This window comes from Coregonus lavaretus (genome assembly GCF_964263955.1).
Source record: "Coregonus lavaretus genome assembly, chromosome: 6".
Lineage (NCBI taxonomy): Eukaryota > Metazoa > Chordata > Actinopteri > Salmoniformes > Salmonidae > Coregonus > Coregonus lavaretus.
The window spans coordinates 47,433,020-47,451,346 of NC_139993.1; the positions used below are offsets into that span (position 1 = coordinate 47,433,020).

The window sequence follows — 18,327 nt, forward strand, 5'->3', positions numbered from 1 at the left end:
CAGTAAACACGTGTGTTGAAGCAGGTCCAACTCTTATTCAAAATATGCGGGGGGAAATGTGCAGTCTAGGGTTCCCTCCCTTCAGCGCGTAGGAGTCTAGTCTGCGAATCACTTGTGGGTTTTAATTGGACTGGATATGGCAATTAACGGGAATCCTTGTCAGAGAAGAAACCGGCAGCCCGCCTCTCTCTCAGTCCTTATAAAAGCAGATACAGTGCAGGACTCAGCAGGATCTGGACGGAGGGTCACTCTTTCAAGGTACAGTGAGACCTTTCACTCTCAAGTCATTGTGTATAGGCTATATGATTTATAATGGAATAGAAATTAATTGAGTTGTGATGTTCTTTCTTCTCTCCTTTCTGTCTGTCTGAATGCTTTTGCTCAGGTTGAAACAGAGAACACCTGTGAAGATGACTCCATCAGTTCTTTCTGCTCTTCTTCTGCTCGCTTGTGCTCTCCCATTCAATTCTGCTCAGTGTGAGTATTTCTAATCACTGCATATGTAAATTGCTTTGATTCAGTTTCTGATGTGTGGTGTTTCTGGGTGTTATTCTAAATTGTTCTAACCTCCGTTAGAGATGATAAGGATACATGTTGTCACTCTCTATATGTAAATTACCATGAGCGTGCTGAATTGCTTTCTGTAAAAGTATAACAGACTGTATATACTGTATATACACTGATTTCTATTTATTCATTCACAAATGATTAACTAGGAGGGGAAAATAGTTTATTCTGTCTCTGTAATGTATGATTCAGCCATTATCTTGTCAGTGTGATAAGTGATAAGTCCATGTGACAAGGCCTTATTGTTGGAATGATATTGATACTGTTGTCATAGCTGGTGACTTGTGACTGTCTCTTTGTGGATATATCTCCATGACTGTGTGCTAAACTACTGAATGACACAAAATATTATTTATGTTGTTGACCTTTCTGTATAGCAAGCTGTAGTGGGAGATGTGGAGAAGAGTATTACAGGGGTTCCATGTGCCAGTGTGATTATGACTGTCTCACTCACGAGGAGTGCTGTAAGGACTACGAATCCCAGTGCACCACCAGTAAGGACTTTTCTTATCTATTTATTAGTGGTATCTGAGTTACATTACGATAAACAAACATCATAATGACCCATGAGAGTGCTTGACATGTTTTCTAGATGATATAGACGCACATTGATGTACAGGTATTATGCATGTGTTATAACATAACCAGGAGAGGACTGGTGTGATAATGGATGTACTGTATGTTTGATTGTGTCTGTGTACCAGGTGACTCGTGTAAAGGGCGGTGTGGCGAATCCTTTAAGAGGGGCAGGCAGTGTGACTGTGATCCCGACTGCGCTCGCTATAGCAAGTGCTGCCCAGATTACAAGAGCCAGTGTGGTATTGAAGGTAGTAAAATGTCAAACACACCTAGCATGGTCTTCTGAAGTAAAATCCTACATGCACGTTTTTTCCTGCATGTACAGTGCCTTCAGAAAGTATTCATACCCCTTGACTTATTCCACATTTTGTTGCGTTACAGCCTGAATTCAAAATGGATTCAATAGATGTATTTTCTCACCTATCTACAAACAAATACCCATAATGACAAAGTGAAACATGTTTTTAGAAATATTTGCTAATTTATTTGAATTGAAATACAGAAATATCTCATTTACATAAGTATTCACACTCCTGAGTCAATACTTTGTAGAAGCAGTGATTACAGCTGTTATGTGACTTGTTAAGCACATTTTTACTCCTGAACTTATTTAGGCTTGCCATAACAAAGGGGTTGAATACTTATTGACGCAAGACATTTCATTTTTTTTATTATTTTTTTTTATTTGTAAAACTAATGCTTTGCATTATGGGTTTATTTGTGAAGGCCAGTCACAAAAAAATCTCAATTTAATCAATTTTCAATTCAGGCTGTAACACAACAAAATGTGGAAAAAGTCAAGGGGTGTGAATACTTTTGTATGCACTGCAACTTTTCTGTATTGCATCCACAGGTAAAGATAGCATATTATTTAATGTATTAAATAAAATGCATGACATGAAATAATGTAGTATAAATGATAGTATGACTTACAATGAAGAAGTGGTTAGAGTTAGTTGATTTCAAGATAGGCATGCTGGCACTATGCATGTAAATATGCATGTAAATGTTAAACTCATGCAGTAGCCTGCGTCAGTTCATTTTGACTATTTTCTCTTTTAATAATTACTACAGACACCAAAAAACCAGCCAGCACAACAACAACGAAGACTAGCTCATGTAATAATGTAAATGATGACAAACCAAAAGGTATAGCTTTGATTTAAATAAGATAGTATATTCATATAAATATTGGTATGCATGTTAAAATGCAAAAGCTTGTCAGTTCATCTTGACTATTTTCTGTTTTAGTAGTTACCACTACAAGCACAAGACCAGCCAGTACAACAACACCGAAGACTAGCTCATGCGATAACATAATTGATCACAAACCAAAAGGTATATAATTATGATAAATAATAGATTTTAGAGAGATATTATAGGAAAGTTGGTTGCTTTTGGATACTTTGACTCATTTAGTACTTGGTTGACACACCAGAGCCAGAGCCTCCCCAGATCCAACCAACTGAGGAGCCAGAGATGACTCCCAATCCACAGGAGGAACTAAATGAAGGTCAGTATCTTCAGAACAACCTTACTGAGGAGATGGACAACCAACACTTCAGCCCTAAATAAGAATGAAAATTGAATTTCCACCAGTATTCACTCAGCCCATCTTCCAACGACAAATTCAAAACATTCCCTGTAATAAGAGAGTAATATTGTCTAATGAAAAACACAGATCTTTTTAACTTTTCCTGACCAATCAAGCACATGGTAGAGAGTGTGATTCCAATATGTTTTGGTTTGGCTGCCTGTCATGCTACTGTGACTCTCTCTAGCTGTGACTTGAGCCGGAGCCCAGAGGCCTAGTCTCCCTAGAGGTAGCCAGGTGCTCTGTGTCCGTGCCAGCCCCTATGGCCAAGAGAAACATGGGGAAATAATGTCATTATGAGTGGGCCGTGTGGAGGAGGGCAACAGGCACAGCCTCAATCAAAGAGAGAAGTGAGGAATGGAGAGATGAGGCCAGGATGGATGAGGAGATGGGAGTATGTAATATGTGGGTTGCAACTCAAAAGGTTGATTCGGGACAAAACAGGGTGTTTTTGGATTGATCCACTCTGGCCAGCCCACTACAGACCTGTTGGCACTGTAGAAGTGTATTCCTGCCTGGAATGTCATCAGTGTCTGTGGTTTGATTCAAGACATGCCAGGATTAACTAGAAAAACAGGAAAATATCAGAGAGAGACAGAGTTGTGTAATTACACATGCCACCTATAACTCAGCTATGTTAATAAACAATTAAATTCATTTTCAGATTTGTCAGATGACCAGCTCATGCCATTGGTCACCCCAGAACCAGAACTCCAGGATGAACAGGGCGATGGTGAGAGAAACTTTTTTCCCTTTCAACATTTCTCAACATAGCTACAAATTCACTTTTTATTTAGCCTATGCTGAGTTGCTAGTTAGAAGATGTGTGAATATAAACTTTACATTCATTTGCCCTTATTCCCTTCCAGATGTGAAGGGCGAGACCTGGCCAGACCTCCCTGTTCCCTCTCCTGAGGCTGGTCTGGAAGACCCTGAAGCAACCCCTAACCCAGAGGACCCTGAAACTGGTCTGGTGGATCCAAAGGCAACCCCTAACCCAGAGGACCCTGAAGTAACCCCTAACCCAGAGGACCCTGAAGTAACCCCTAACCCAGAGGACCCTGAAGCTGGTCTGGTGGATCCAAAGCCAACCCCTAACCCAGAGGACCCTGAAGCTGGTCTGGTGGATCCAGAAGTAACCTCTAACCCAGAGGACCCTGAGGCAACGCCTAACCAAGAGAGAACCAGTTGGTCAGAGCCATCTCCGACTGAGCCAGCCCCCTCGGAAACCTCTAATCCCACCGACCCCTCCGTGGACATGACCCCTTCACCCACAGACACTGAGACTGACCCTGAGCAGGAGGCCATTTTAGAGGGGGACTACACAGCCTTCCCTGAGGAATTGGATCCAGAGGCAACACCAGGCCCAGAGGGGACCCCACCAGCAGAGGTCAACCTCAACCCCTCCCTTGTCGAACCAGCCAAGGAGGTTCCCACTGAGAAGGAAGGTAAGGGATTCAATTCAATTCAATCTTTATTGTCACAGTAGGGCAATTCATTGTGCAGTCAGGACAGGAGTTTACAAAATACATGCATACACCACAGCATCTGGGCACAGTGTGGGAGATGATAGCTGAGCCATCTCACACATACAACGTCTATGAGATAGTCTTCACTATTTCACTGCTCCTGGAAATTGCATTTGACAAGATGTTTCACAATCTACTTTGAGTCATTTGGAGTCAAATCAAATCTGACACGGACATCAAATCTCATGTTTTTCTATCTCCCAGACTCCAGTGTTCCTGAGGGACAGCCTGATTCCAGCAGCAGCCTGTCTGCATTAGACCAAACTCCCCTTGGATCCTCCTCTGAGCCCACCCCTGCCGCCCCCCAGCCCTCCAACCAGGTCTTCCCGAGCTCAGAGCCCCAGCCTGGGCCTACTCCTGCAGAGGACACCCTTGAACTCCTACCTGAAGGACAGAGTGAATTGGACCCTGAGGGTCAGGAGGCAGAATCTGAGAACACACTGCCAGAGGACTCAGAACCCACACCCTCAAACCTAGAGAATGCTGCAACCACCCCAGCCGCCGACCCAGCCTCTACCAGCCCCACACAGGGTACACCCTCAGCCTCAGAGGATCCTGAGGCTACCCCTGCCTCTCCAGACAGCACCACCCCCTGCACCAAGCCTGACCAGACACCCAGTGCCCCTGAAGGAGCTACGCCAAGCTCAGAGCAGGACAGCCCCAAGGAGAATGCCCCAACAACCACCCCTTCAGACCCACAGGATCCCAATGCGGCCTCTGAGGCACCAGCATCTGAGAGTGGTCCCGAGGATAAACCTGGCAGAGGGGACACCCCAGATAGTTCTGATGACAGTGTCCCCCAGACTGGAGATCTGGCGATGCTTCCCACCCCAGATCCTCTGGCCACATCCACAGACCCAGCGGGACATGAAGAGGAAGGAGACGAGGCCGCACCAGAGGAGACCACCACCGACCCCATGAAGCTCACTCCCGTACCTACCACCAAACCCACCCCCAACAAAACCACGGAGAAACCCAAGCCCAGCAAACCCACAGGGAATCCCAAACCCAAACCCACCCAGCCCAGCACCCTCACTGATATCAACCAAGCTCTGGGCACAGACAACCCCAGGGACTACCAAGCAGGTAAGCTTAACCATGTTGGACCTTGCTTTGCCTTACTTTAATACTATTGCAAAGAAACACAGTCAAAGTGGTAGAGCACTTATTACTGGGCAATGGTAGAGTCACCAGCCTTATTACTGGGTAGAGTTGCCAGCCTATCCTTTTCTTCATGTGTAGCATTGGGTTTTATTACTTCTCTTGGATGAAAAGAGTTTCCTCCTGCCAAGTGTAGCTGCACTATATTAACTGTCAAAGGTGACAGTTTTCCCAGAGCCTAACAAGTCAGTCCAGCACTTTCTGTGGGTTGGAAAAAAAGTACTCAGCTCCTTCACAGAGAGAGCAAAACAGAAAAAGAGGTGACATTAAAGCGGCAATCAGCCGTTGAAACAATAACAAAGCGTTCTCACGCCACTGTTTCATTAAAAAGCTGAGAGATGGGCCTGGAGAAATATAACCACTCTCAAATTCATAGACTATGGATACAAGGACTGACCATGTTTTAACCATGTTTTGAGGCTATATAGTGTTTGTTTACATTTACTTTGTTAACAAATATTGGAGTGAAACAAAGCTTATATTTTGGGTTTTGATAGGGTACGACAGTTGAACTAAGCTCATGAACTAAGTTATATTCTTCAAGAATCAATGGGTACATTCATTTATAAGTTAAAACAAATTGCTGTAGCAACTGCTGATTGCCCCTTGGACAGACTCTTGAAATGGTCCTGGTTCGCTTAATACATTCACCATGTTGTTTTTCTTATTAGTCCTCATGTGGCTCCTTTTAAACGTGTCCTTTTTCTCCAGATGAACACGACACCAACATCTGCAGCGGTCGTCCCGTCAGCGCAGTCACTACGCTGAGGAATGGGACCGTGGTGGTTTTCAGAGGTCAGTGCCAGATCATAACGACTTGGTCTAGATACTGTGATTATATACGTCTATGTACCAGACCCACCAGATGTTGGGTTTGCCCTCAGACTGCACCCAGTCTGTCTGCCTTTGTGATCTTGTGACTGGACTATCCTTCAGCTCTTATTCATATTTTATAGATATGACACTGATTGTTTTTCAAACTCAAGATAATCCCAAACATTTTCTAAACGTTTCCTGTTCATTTACACGAGAGTTAGCTACAGTAAGACAACCCCTGTATTATAGACTAGAGGATACATAGAGGATGAAAAGTAATTGAGGACAAGATGCAGATGGACGTACCATAATACCAGTGTTGCTTCCACTGTCCTCCCTCTTTAGGACACTATTTCTGGGTGTTGGACAGCAACAGGGTGCCTGGACCTGCCCGTGGGATCACAGACGTGTGGGGTGTCCCTTCTCCCATCGACACAGTCTTCACCCGCTGCAACTGCCAGGGCAAGACATACTTCTTCAAGGTACACCTCCTATGTAACATTAAACATAAGATACCCAAGGCAAATGGCAGCATTTCCATTTTGTCATACCCTTCACTTCAAGTCAGTGCTATCTGTTCAATAGGCCTACAATGTGACTATCCTAAGCATAGTGTGTTATAAGACCTACTTTTATACTACACTAAGTATGTTGATAGAGAGAATAAGATTGTTTATCTATGCGTCTTCTCCCCTCCATAGGGTTCTAAGTACTGGAGGTTCGAGAATGGCATGATGGAGCCCGGCTACCCCAAGCTGATCAGGGTGGGCTTCAATGGGCTGCAAGGACAGATCACGGCTGCCCTGTCTGTGCCTGAGTACCGCAAGAGGAGAGAGTCTGTCTACTTCTTCAAGAGAGGTGACTGACCGCTGTACACTACTTACCCAGTGGAGGCTGCTGAGGGGAGGATGGCTCATAATAATGGCTGGAACGGAGCGAATGAAATGGCATCAAACAAGCATGCACATCATAACATAAACAAGCATGCACATGTCATCTGTAGTATCCTGAGTTATCATGTCTGATATCTGTATGATTGTCTGTTCCAGGAGGCTTGGTGCAGAAGTATTCCTACCAGTCTGGAACCAGCCCTACATGCGGCAGGAAGGTCCACTACTCTGTTTATACCGTACGCAACCGTGTTGCCAGGCAAGCAGGTAATGAGCCGCCCACGTTTTGACCTTTCAGTCCTTTCACTGAACATTTTATCAGACTGAGGCAGTGGTGAGAACCTGGGACACCGGTCACAGACAGGTTTTATTTGAGTTGAGATGCATTTTGTTCTCTATAAAGACTCAGAGGGAGATGCGGCAAGGAAGGAGGGAAAGAGAAAGAGGAGAGGGAACAAGGTTCACCGTATGTAAACAGGTTATTCAGAGAAAACAATCACAAGTCAGATTGTGTGGGTGCAGAATCCGATTGTAGTGGAACGTCGCAACACAATGTTTTCAATGAGTTACTAAAAGTAAACTGACAGATTGCAATGTCACACAAATCTAAGAACTACATAATTTCTAAGTTGAATGCACCAATTTGTAAGTCGCTCTGGATAAGAGCGTCTGCTAAATGACTTAAATGTAACATTTCCTCAAACTAGAAATTGTACTCCAACAATCAGACTCCTAGACCATAAACCTTCCATTTCAAATATCACACTATCATCAATAATGACATTTGTCAGTCTCTAAACTGAACTGTCTATCCTCTCAGTGCCTCTGCTGGGACAGGAGATCAACATCCGTCTGACCTGGAGAGGCTTCCCCTCCACCGTGACCTCCGCCGTGTCCATCCCCACCCGCAGGAAACAAGAGGGATACAACTACTACCTCTTCTCACGCTGTAAGTACTTAGCCAAGAGACAATATTTTTATGAACCAAATCAGAGCCTGTAGTCTGCCTTTGATGATTTTAATTAAATGCTACTTCAGCTTGTTTGTTTTTTTAAAGACTGGTTTGGTGGAAAACCATGCCCCTATCGGTCTGCCGTAAAAATCCAGTCCTAGACCTTACACAACGTCATGTCGGACACATGTCTGAGCGGGGTGGGTCACAGAGAGGGGAGGGTGGAGTAGTTGATGGGTCTGCTGGCATGGCATGTGGTTTGGTACTGTCCTAGGAGGTTGTGTCAACAGCAGCCCTTCCTTACTCCATAAGGAGGGAGGTGTTTGTCTGTCTAGTCATTATGTCATTAAGAAACACTAAATTGAGGCTCAGGGTCTGCGGTGGCCAATTAAGAGACCTGCCACAGGTCATGTTTTTCTGATAAAAGATGGTTCATTGTTGGTGGTTTTCTGTCAGTATCTTATTGATACACCAAAAAAAAAGAAATGCTTGGACATGTATGAAGTGACTAACATTTTCCTTTGCCAGTTATATCATATTTTACACGGTTCAAGTCAAAACAAGGAAACTCTGCAAATGATTACCAGTCCAGAGACATCAAGTGCGCCCATATTTTCCTCACATTAACCCACCCTCTTCCCTTGTGTCTTTCAGCCAAATACTACAACGTCAATATGGGAGATGAGCGACCTTTCATAGCTACTCCCCCGGTGAGCTCCATTCCCCAGAAGAACTCGGCCAAAGACTTTTTCAACTGTCCAAAGGAAGTTTGAGGAGAAACAGCTCGGACATTCAAAAACAGATTCAGATTCACTGACACACTGTTTTCCTCACAGATCTCAAACTTTATTAGCATAATTATTCATAAAACCAACACCACAACGTTTTAGCAAGGACTCCGCTTAAACCTTTTAAAAACAAACAAATATTATTCGTCATAACAATGAAATTATCAGTGATCATATCTACAGCTGATTCTAAAGCACGATACGTCATTTAGATTTATGGTATCTGCGGGTCTTCTCTTTGGAACCATGGTGATCAGTCTTGTAGCGGGAATGATGTCTTGTGGAGACGGGAATGATGTTGGGGCAGGAGCTCTGATCGGTTGTTTATCGGGCGAATCTCCTCCCAGTCCCAGTTACACCCCGTGATGGCAACGTCCCTGGTTCCCATCAAACGACACATACTGATATGAGACAAAGGTCTGCTTTACCAATGTAAAAACAAATCACATTCTGATTCTGTACAGCACCTGTATAATGTATAATGCAAAGACGATGCTAATGTAACTAATCATTTTAGATTAAATGTATAGCTTCTGTATTTTCGGACTATTAAAATCGATTTAACATCAACAATGGATCTGGACTTGGTTTTATATGTTGTATTAATAGTTGTGTACAGTATACATGTCTGTATGTTTTATCTCACCTCTCCTCATGCGGTTCTCTGTCCAGCGTTGGAGCTGTCGGCTGTGTCCTGGTCTAGAGGGTTTGGGCTGAGTGCTACTAGTGTCTAAGGTAGAGGCAGAGAGACAAAGGGCACAGTTACACACGGCTCATTCTAACACTGGGTGCTACTACAGCCAAAACTGAGAAAGCAATCTGGCCTACTAGTCAGAGACAATGGACCCTGTAATTAAACATTCCAAGGCGGTCAGAGCCAAGCTCCTATAAAACCAGTATTAATACTCAAATTTGAGAGGAATCTCACTACTAGAATGTTGACAAACTACAATTCCAACAACCAGTATGAATGGAGGGGTATTGGTAAGTGTGCAGAGGAGTAGGTCTCTTCTTGGCTTGGGTAGGGCACGCTAAGGTATTGAGGGTTAGCTAGTGGATAAGGGGTCCATAGGGTAGAGGTTAGAGTACTGTAGAGCGTTGGGGTCAGAACCTGCGGTGCTGGAGGAGAGTTCCTGGCTGGTAGAAGGCAGGCTGGAATCGTCTGAGAGCTGGGCAGGTTCCTCCATCTCCCCTGCCCGAGACATCACAGTTTCCAGAGATACCTCCACACTGGACACGTACACAACACACACAGGTCATTCACTATGGAGGATCACACTATTTATTAATGCTGTGGTTCAAGTACAGTTAGCTATATCAGTTAGCTATACGATTTGAAGCTTTACTTTTGATCAATTTCATAGAGTAAGCAAGGTGGTCTCACCGGTCTCCCTCAGGCTCCATGAAGACATCATCCCTCTCGTCCCCAGGACTGGGTCCTCCGGCCACCGCCAAGCCTGGGGTTGAGGTGATTACTATGGGAACAGACTGAGAGGTGTGTTCCGTGCCATCAGAGGGCGGGACCTCTGCGAATATGGACACTGGAGGGAGGGGGAGAGTGAATTAGAAGACGCTCTTATCCAGAGGAACTAAGGTTAAGTGCCTTGCTCAAAGGCACGTCGACTGATTTTTCAGCTAGTCGGCTCGGGGATTCGAACCAGCAACCTTTCGGCCCAACGCTACCTGCCGGCTCTGTCAATAATCAAACTGTTAAACTGGTACACATTTCACAATTCTCACATTTTCTCGAGTGAGTGAGGGAGTAGAGAGAAATAATGTGTGTGTGTGTGTGTTAGGTTGAGCATATTTAAAATACCCAAATGCAGGACAAAGGGATGATTTTGCAGGACATGTTCATACTATGAATCATTTAGCTATTTGATTTAGAATTTTAGGACCCCTTTAGGTAAAGAAAAACGCATTGAATAACACATTCATAAAGGGCAAAAAGGACAGTCAAAAAATGTATCATAAGAAACAAGATTTAAGGGTCTGTCCTAAATCCAGGGGGGAAAAAAATTATAAAATATATATATATATATATGCACACATACACACACACACACACACACACACACACACACACAGTTGAAGTCGGATGTTTACATACACTTAGGTTGGAGTCATTAAAACTTGTTTTTTAACTACTCCACAAATTTCTTGTTAACAAACTATAGATTTGGCAAGTCGGCTAGGACATCTACTAATCTAATTTTTCCAACAATTGTTTACAGACTGATTATTTCACTTATAATTCAATGTATCACAACTCCAGTTGGTCAGAAGTTTACATACACTAAGTTGATGTCATGGCTTTAGAAGCTTCTGATAGGCTAATTGACGTCATTTGAGTCAATTGGAGGTGTACCTGTGGATGTATTTCAAGGCCTACCTTCAAACTCCGTACCTCTTTGCTTGACGACATGGGAAAATCAAAAGAAATAAGACCTCTAATTGTAGACCTCTACAAGTCTGGTTCATCCTTGGGAGCAATTTCCAAACGCCTGAAGGTACCACGTTCATCTGTACAAACAATAGTACGCAAGTATAAACACCATGGGACCACGCAGCTGTCATACCGCTCAGGAAGGAGGCGCGTTCTGTCTCCTAGAGATGAACGTACTTTGGTGCGAAAAGTGCAAATCAATCCCAGAACAACAGCAAAGGACCTTATGAAGATGCTGGTTGAAACAGGTACAAAAGTATCTTAATGTATGTAAACTTCTGACCCACTGGAATTGTGATATAATCTGTCTGTAAACAATTGTTGGAAAAATTACTTGTGTCATGCACAAAGTAGATGTCCTAACCGACTTGCCAAAACTATAGTTTGTTAACAAGACATTTGTGGAGTGGTTGAAAAACGGGTTTTAATGGACTCCAACCTAAGTGTATGTAAACTTCCGACTTCAACTGTATTCATATGTACAGTGGGGAAAAAAAGTATTTAGTCAGCCACCAATTGTGCAAGTTCTCCCACTTAAAAAGACGAGAGAGGCCTGTAATTTTCATCATAGGTACACGTCAACTATGACAGACAAATTGAGGAAAGAAAATCCAGAAAATCACATTGTAGGATTTTTAATGAATTTATTTGCAAATTATGGTGGAAAATAAGTATTTGGTCACCTACAAACAAGCAAGATTTCTGGCTCTCACAGACCTGTAACTTCTTCTTTAGGAGGCTCCTCTGTCCTCCACTCATTACCTGTATTAATGGCACCTGTTTGAACTTGTTATCAGTATAAAAGACACCTGTCCACAACCTCAAACAGTCACACTCCAAACTCCACTATGGCCAAGACCAAAGAGCTGTCAAAGGACACCAGAAACAAAATTGTAGACCTGCACACCCTGGGAAGACTGAATCTGCAATAGGTAAGCAGCTTGGTTTGAAGAAATCAACTGTGGGAGCAATTATTAGGAAATGGAAGACATACAAGACCACTGATAATCTCCCTCGATCTAGGGCTCCACGCAAGATCTCACCCCGTGGGGTCAAAATGATCACAAGAACGGTGAGCAAAAATCCCAGAACCACACGGGGGGACCTAGTGAATGACCTGCAGAGAGCTGGGACCAAAGTAACAAAGCCTACCATCAGTAACACACTACGCCGCCAGGGACTCAAATCCTGCAGTGCCAGACGTGTCCCCCTGCTTAAGCCAGTACATGTCCAGGCCCGTCTGAAGTTTGCTAGAGTGCATTTGGATGATCCAGAAGAGGATTGGGAGAATGTCATATGGTCAGATGAAACCAAAATAGAACTTTTTGGTAAAAACTCAACTCGTCGTGTTTGGAGGACAAAGAATGCTGAGTTGCATCCAAAGAACACCATACCTACTGTGAAGCATGGGGGTGGAAACATCATGCTTTGGGGCTGTTTTTCTGCAAAGGGACCAGGACGACTGATCCGTGTAAAGGAAAGAATGAATGGGGCCATGTATCGTGAGATTTTGAGTGAAAACCTCCTTCCATCAGCAAGGGCATTGAAGATGAAACGTGGCTGGGTCTTTCAGCATGACAATGATCCCAAACACACCGCCCGGGCAACGAATGAGTGGCTTCGTAAGAAGCATTTCAAGGTCCTGGAGTGGCCTAGCCAGTCTCCAGATCTCAACCCCATAGAAAATCTTATTATACAATGTAGAAACTAGAAAAGATAAAGAAAAACCCTTGAATGAGTAGGTGTTCTAAAACTTTTGACTGGTATTGTATGTAACCCCTTTTTTGGGGTAGGCACAAAACTACTTCCATTCAGTTTTTTTTTTACCGATACCAGTTACCTTCAGACGAGTCCTGTGACACTTGTGGGGGTCGTAGATTGGGGTCCCATTAGTTTGTATCCCAAATGGTTCGGACGCTACAGACGTTTACGTGAAAATACCGATTTTCGGGATGTCTCATGGTCTGACAAACATCGCTCTAGCCACCTTTCACCGCAGAAGTGCGACACTGGCGGATGCGGTGGATTGAGACGCATCCAATGCAAAAAACAGATCTCTAGCTTAAACTGACAGATTTTGATGGGGATATTTTTTGTTATGCAGCTTCGATCGGCACAATCGACTCTAGGAGGTTAACTGTCCTCTCCAAGTTCAGCTGGAATTTAGCCCGAAAGGATTAGACAAATGGGATTGGTTTACAATATAACATTGGCCTACTTCGACTTGCGCTGCATAGAATATCAGATCTCAAAGATTAGAGAAGTGTTCAACATCACCAGTACCACATCCTTATGATATATATTTTCATAAGTGCAACGCGACTACAAGAGGAGACAGGTTGGAATGTCTGACTGAAATACAGGACAAATCAACCTATTTTTTTCTAAATTAGTGGATTGAATTTGTTGATAAAATGCAGGACATTGTAAACAATAACGGTAGAATTTTGTCATACAACCAATTAATCCAGGTGTATGGAGATGTACTGTATGCTCAACACAAAATAATAACCAACATCGCAGCTCTGCCACAAAAATGGAAAAGGCAATTACTTAAGAGAAAGGAATGAATGTCTGCCACCAATAAGAAAATTCTAAATGGCTTAAAACTACTAATATAAATCGTAAAATGTATCAGTTTCACTTACAGTCAAGAGGGTTGACAACTATGCCACATAAAAGTAAAGATAGTTGGGAACAGATTTTCGATGTCCCAATGGCATCGGGTTTATCAACCGATAAACAAAACAATTTATTCATCAATTAGTTATTTTCAATTTAAACTATTATATAAAATTATCGCTACAAAAAGAATGCTCAGTATATGGGGTATTCAACAGTCAGACCAGTGCAGACTGCCATGCGGAAACAGAATCAATAGAGCATCTCTTTTGGTACTGTCCATCGGTAGCTTGTTTTTGGAGTCAGGTCCAGGAATGGTTACTATGACATATTATCAGGTTGGACCTGCAAACTTTATTGCTGGGAGATTTGAAGGACCACAGTCAGTCAATAGGAAATAGAATTGTGATCTTGGGTAAAATGTTTATTTTGGGGGCAATTTCAGCAGAAATGTTCCAGATGGGGAGATTCAAGTCCCTAGTGAGACACCATGGGAGAATGGAGGGATGTATTGTGAGAGGAAATGGTAGAATTATGATTTATTGGGGAAAATGGGTTGATCTATGGCTGTCTGAAGGGTGGAATTAATGAGTGTTGGAATAAGTATATAGACAAATATACAGTGTAAATGTCTGAGGTCCTCCAATCAGGGGTGAGGGTGGGGATTATTGTATGTTTTGCTTTTCGTTAATTATGTTTTGTGGAAAAAAAAGAAAAATGCAGGACATGATTGTTGGGTTGCGGGACAAAATGCAAGACTGTCCTTCACAATCCATGGACATGTGGTCACCCTAGTGTGTGTGTGTGTACCGTACCTGGGGCAGCCACCTGCAGGGGTGTGGTGGGAACGCTGAGGCCCCCAGACTCATCCTCATGACCAGGCAGGAACAGAGGACTATCATACATCCCAAGACCTACAACACACACACTTCTTACTTCACCAAAGAAAGATGGAGATATGGACATGGCAAAAGTAAGATCTCATCAAATGTCTCTAATAGCTATCTGAGAAAGACAGACAGTGAGGAGCATATAACTAATATGTTGATCTCAGTGGTATGTATGAGGACAGAGAGAGTGGGGGTGTCTCAATGGTAGGGTATGGAGAAATAGAAAAGGGATGAGGTGTGCCTGTGTACAGTCCAGTACCTCCTTGTGAGGCCAGCTGTCCCAGGTCAGAGTGGGAGGTGGTGGTCTGGGGCATCAGGTCCTCTGGGGTGCCGAACCTGAACCGGGGTACACCAGCCACCTGGGGAGAACTGGACCACAGAGAGCGAGAAGAGGTTAGAAGTACTATGGAGTCTTTACTAGCGGTGTTTAGCTGCTGATTTTAGTGTGTGTTACTCACTGGATAGCTTCTGCAAAGCTGTCAGAGCGGTGTGGCGCCACCAGAGTAGGAGTACTGGGAACCATCCTGTCATCATCGTCAAAGAAATGCTGCTGTAGGAAGGCAGAGGGAGGAAATAATATTATACTAGAGCCTGACCGAAATCTATTTTTGGGTCCGATACCGACTCCGTTTTTTGGGGGGACCAAACTTACCAATACATCTGCCAATATACTGTTTTACAGCGGGGAAATGAAAAAGTGTCATTTTTCCACATTGAATTCTCATATATTGCCATCCAAAAGAGGAATAGTCCAAGAAATATGCTTCAAATGTTGATTTTTTACATTGTGACAATGACACATGAGAATGGCCGCAATTCAGATAAGCATGACATTCCTTTTTTCATCCTATTTATTAAATATCGGTTATCGGTAGAATTATCGTCCGATACAGCGCTAAAAAGGCCAATATCAGCTGATAATAATTGGTGAACTGAAATATAATCCGGGATCTATATTATACAAACACTGACAACACAACACATGAGTTGCAGTTTAAAGGGATAGTGCGAGGTTTTCGCAACTAAGCCCTTTTTCTACTTAACCAGATAAACTCATGTATACCATTTCTATGTCTCTGCATGCAGTTTAAAGGAAGTTGAAGGTCGTTTTCACAAGCCATTGCTAACTAGCGTTAGCACAATGCCTGGAAGTCAATGATAACAGCTAGCATGCTACCTGTTCCCATATACTTCCAGGCATTGCGCTAACGCCAGTTAACAATGGCTTGTGAAAACGACCTTCAACTTCCTTTAAACTGCATGCAGAGACATAAAAATCATATCCATGAGTTCATCTGACTCTGGGTAAGTAGAATAGGGACTGATTGCCAAATTCTTGCACTATATCCCTTTAAGATGTAAGGGGGTGACTTACTCCGCTGCTGGCCATCCCAGGGGTGAGCTGAGGGACTCTGCCTACAGACTGGTGACGCATGGGGCGCTGTAAGACACACACAACTCGGTACTACACAGATGTAACCACACCACAAACACTGCAATACAATTGTCTTACGCACAGACACACTGGCTATATTGACTCATAAGCACAAACCTGTACCTGAGCGGGGGGTCCCCGTTCCTGGGTGATGTTGAGGTGGGGGGGCAGTGGGTGGGGTGTTCTCCGTGGAGACTGGGGCATTCTGGGAGCAGAGGTGGTTGGTTCACTTGAGAAGGCTTCCATACTGCTGCTGCCCTCGACTGACAGAACAGGAGACGACAATGTGGTTTAGTTTAACACAGTTAAAATCTCAACACAAACGTAATCTCTCCATCAGACAGACGGAGTTTGCATCACCTTTCCTTGTTACATCATTGTCTGTTGAACTAACAGACACCCCAATAATATTATGAAATAGGCTCATGTCCGTATCAGTTTCCGATATGTTGAATCTATTGTCTTGGTTAGTCTACCAACACAGTGACTAAAATGTATCTCTCAATCCTGACAGACACCAACATATTACATCTCTCAGTTACTCAAAAGTGTCAGAGGTCTGTAGAGACAACAGTGTGTGACAGTTTCCATCGTCTTACAGCTGTGTGTCTGGGAGTCGGCCGGGCGCTGGGTGGAGTCAGATGCTCCTAGACTCTCCTCCGTCTCCGTGCCTGGGTCCGTCCCATCAGCACCCTGGGAGGGAGGGAGGCACACACACACACACACACACACAGTGGGAGAGACAGGAAAGAAGGAGACGTTACAGGATGGTTCCCACGCACTATGTTCTTGTGGTAAGCAGCACATGCTGATCATGATTCATTTCCCTTGTACAGGCGTTCCCTTAGAGGTCTAGTAACTTTACAGCTAGCTAGACGGGGAGGGTGTGGCCCGCTTTCTTCTGCACCCCCACCCTGACCACAAAGCCCCCACCCACCCTTCTCCCCTGCCAAATCTCCAGGACCTTCAGTTCCCCCAACACCTCCTTCCCTCCCACACACACTGTCACTCTAGATCACAACACAGACATGAGGTAGCAGAGTGAAGCAAGAGCACTGCTGAGACACCAATGCGTCACAGAAAAACGTGCATGTCTGGCTGTAACATCCGAGAGACGTGAGTTGGAAAGAATTAGGGAGTGGGTGCAAGACAGGAAGTGAGAGAGAGCGGGATTACAAAACACATGCTGGAAATGACATGGTTAAGTTTGTAACGGTGTGTGTGGGGAGCTTACCTCTGTGTCGTCGCCTTCGTATGCCTCATTGCCGTCTCCGCTCCCTTCATTGCTCTCCTCTCCTTCATCTCCCATCCCTCCATCATCTTCATCCTCCTCCTCCTCTTCCTCCTCGTCCTCATCCTCCTCGTCATCATAGTCCTACAGAGAGGAAAATGTAGAAGGTCTCAATCAACACAGTCATTGTTGAATTTAACATTATGAGTGGGCGGCAGGTAGCTTAGTGGTTAAGAGCGAAAGGTCGCTGGTTCTAATCCCCAAGCCGACTAGGTGAAAAATCTGTCGATGTTCCCTTGAGCAAGGCACTTAACCCTAATTGCTCCTGTAAGTCGCTCTGGATAAGAGCGTCTGCTAAATGACTAAAATGTAAAATGTAATGAGTATGGGCTGCATATCAACATTTTCATCCCTTCTAATAGAGTTCCACATATTTCTAAGTGCCATATACTCTCAAATCATTTTAGGCAAGATTTTTTCTAAGACTTGAGGGAGTTCCATTGACCATTTGCTAAACCCCGCCCCAGAATGTTTGGCAACCAATCACAGCACTTCAATGGATAGCAAACACCTCAGGCAAGCTCACATTTTAAATGCATGAAAGCCATTGAGGGCATTACAAAAACTGAGTTTTCTTCCAAAAACTGTGCACCAGGGGTACTTGCTACTGTGATTCCTGAAAAGCAGAGCCTGTTGGAGTATTTTTAGAATACGAAATTATACTTTTGATACATTGTTTGCTAGCTCAGCTGGTTAAATAGCTCTCACTATTGACCACCCAACGTTGCTAAGGCTAGCTAACTAACTAGCCAGTTAATATAACTAGG

The 18,327-nt window shown here is 43.8% G+C and overlaps 2 protein-coding genes across 5 annotated transcripts in view; one reads left to right on the plus strand and one right to left on the minus strand.

Annotated features, from left to right (window-relative positions):
- Positions 1-234: 234 nt before the first annotated feature.
- On the plus strand, positions 235-9,445 carry LOC311131650 (uncharacterized protein). Its single transcript, XM_084164757.1, has 16 exons — positions 235-258; positions 386-477; positions 945-1,061; positions 1,272-1,394; positions 2,221-2,295; positions 2,398-2,484; positions 2,585-2,659; positions 3,405-3,473; positions 3,610-4,188; positions 4,474-5,355; positions 6,142-6,225; positions 6,592-6,728; positions 6,948-7,104; positions 7,296-7,403; positions 7,957-8,085; positions 8,743-9,445. Exons 2-16 carry the CDS (start codon positions 411-413, stop codon positions 8,859-8,861), a joined length of 2,808 nt encoding a protein of 935 aa, XP_084020883.1. The 5' UTR covers positions 235-258; positions 386-410; the 3' UTR covers positions 8,862-9,445.
- Positions 8,913-18,327, minus strand: part of tprb (translocated promoter region b, nuclear basket protein) — a 38,914-nt gene continuing 29,499 nt past the window's right edge. Inside the window, exons 39-49 of one of the 4 annotated variants that reach the window (XM_084164754.1) lie at positions 17,504-17,644; positions 16,869-16,962; positions 16,393-16,532; positions 16,210-16,275; positions 15,293-15,381; positions 15,094-15,203; positions 14,760-14,858; positions 10,261-10,417; positions 9,988-10,106; positions 9,523-9,606; positions 8,913-9,253 (exon numbers count right to left, since the gene is read on the minus strand). In XM_084164754.1, the coding sequence (XP_084020880.1) occupies positions 9,201-9,253; positions 9,523-9,606; positions 9,988-10,106; positions 10,261-10,417; positions 14,760-14,858; positions 15,094-15,203; positions 15,293-15,381; positions 16,210-16,275; positions 16,393-16,532; positions 16,869-16,962; positions 17,504-17,644 (1,152 nt within the window). In that variant the 3' untranslated portion in view covers positions 8,913-9,200. Of the gene's footprint in view, positions 9,278-9,522; positions 9,607-9,987; positions 10,107-10,260; positions 10,418-14,759; positions 14,859-15,093; positions 15,204-15,292; positions 15,385-16,209; positions 16,276-16,392; positions 16,533-16,868; positions 16,963-17,503; positions 17,645-18,327 lie in introns of all 4 variants that reach the window. The other 3 variants (XM_084164756.1, XM_084164753.1, XM_084164755.1) reach the window with 3 other exon arrangements.

Excerpts from the sequence above, each read along its gene's own strand:
- LOC311131650 (XM_084164757.1), top strand. The coding sequence starts at position 411 with ATGACTCCATCAGTTCTTTCTGCTCTTCTTCTGCTCGCTTGTGCTCTC. Across the intron at positions 2,296-2,397 it reads AAATGATGACAAACCAAAAG|TAGTTACCACTACAAGCACA; the intron begins GTATAGCTTTGA and ends TTTCTGTTTTAG. Across the intron at positions 6,729-6,947 it reads GCAAGACATACTTCTTCAAG|GGTTCTAAGTACTGGAGGTT; the intron begins GTACACCTCCTA and ends TCCCCTCCATAG.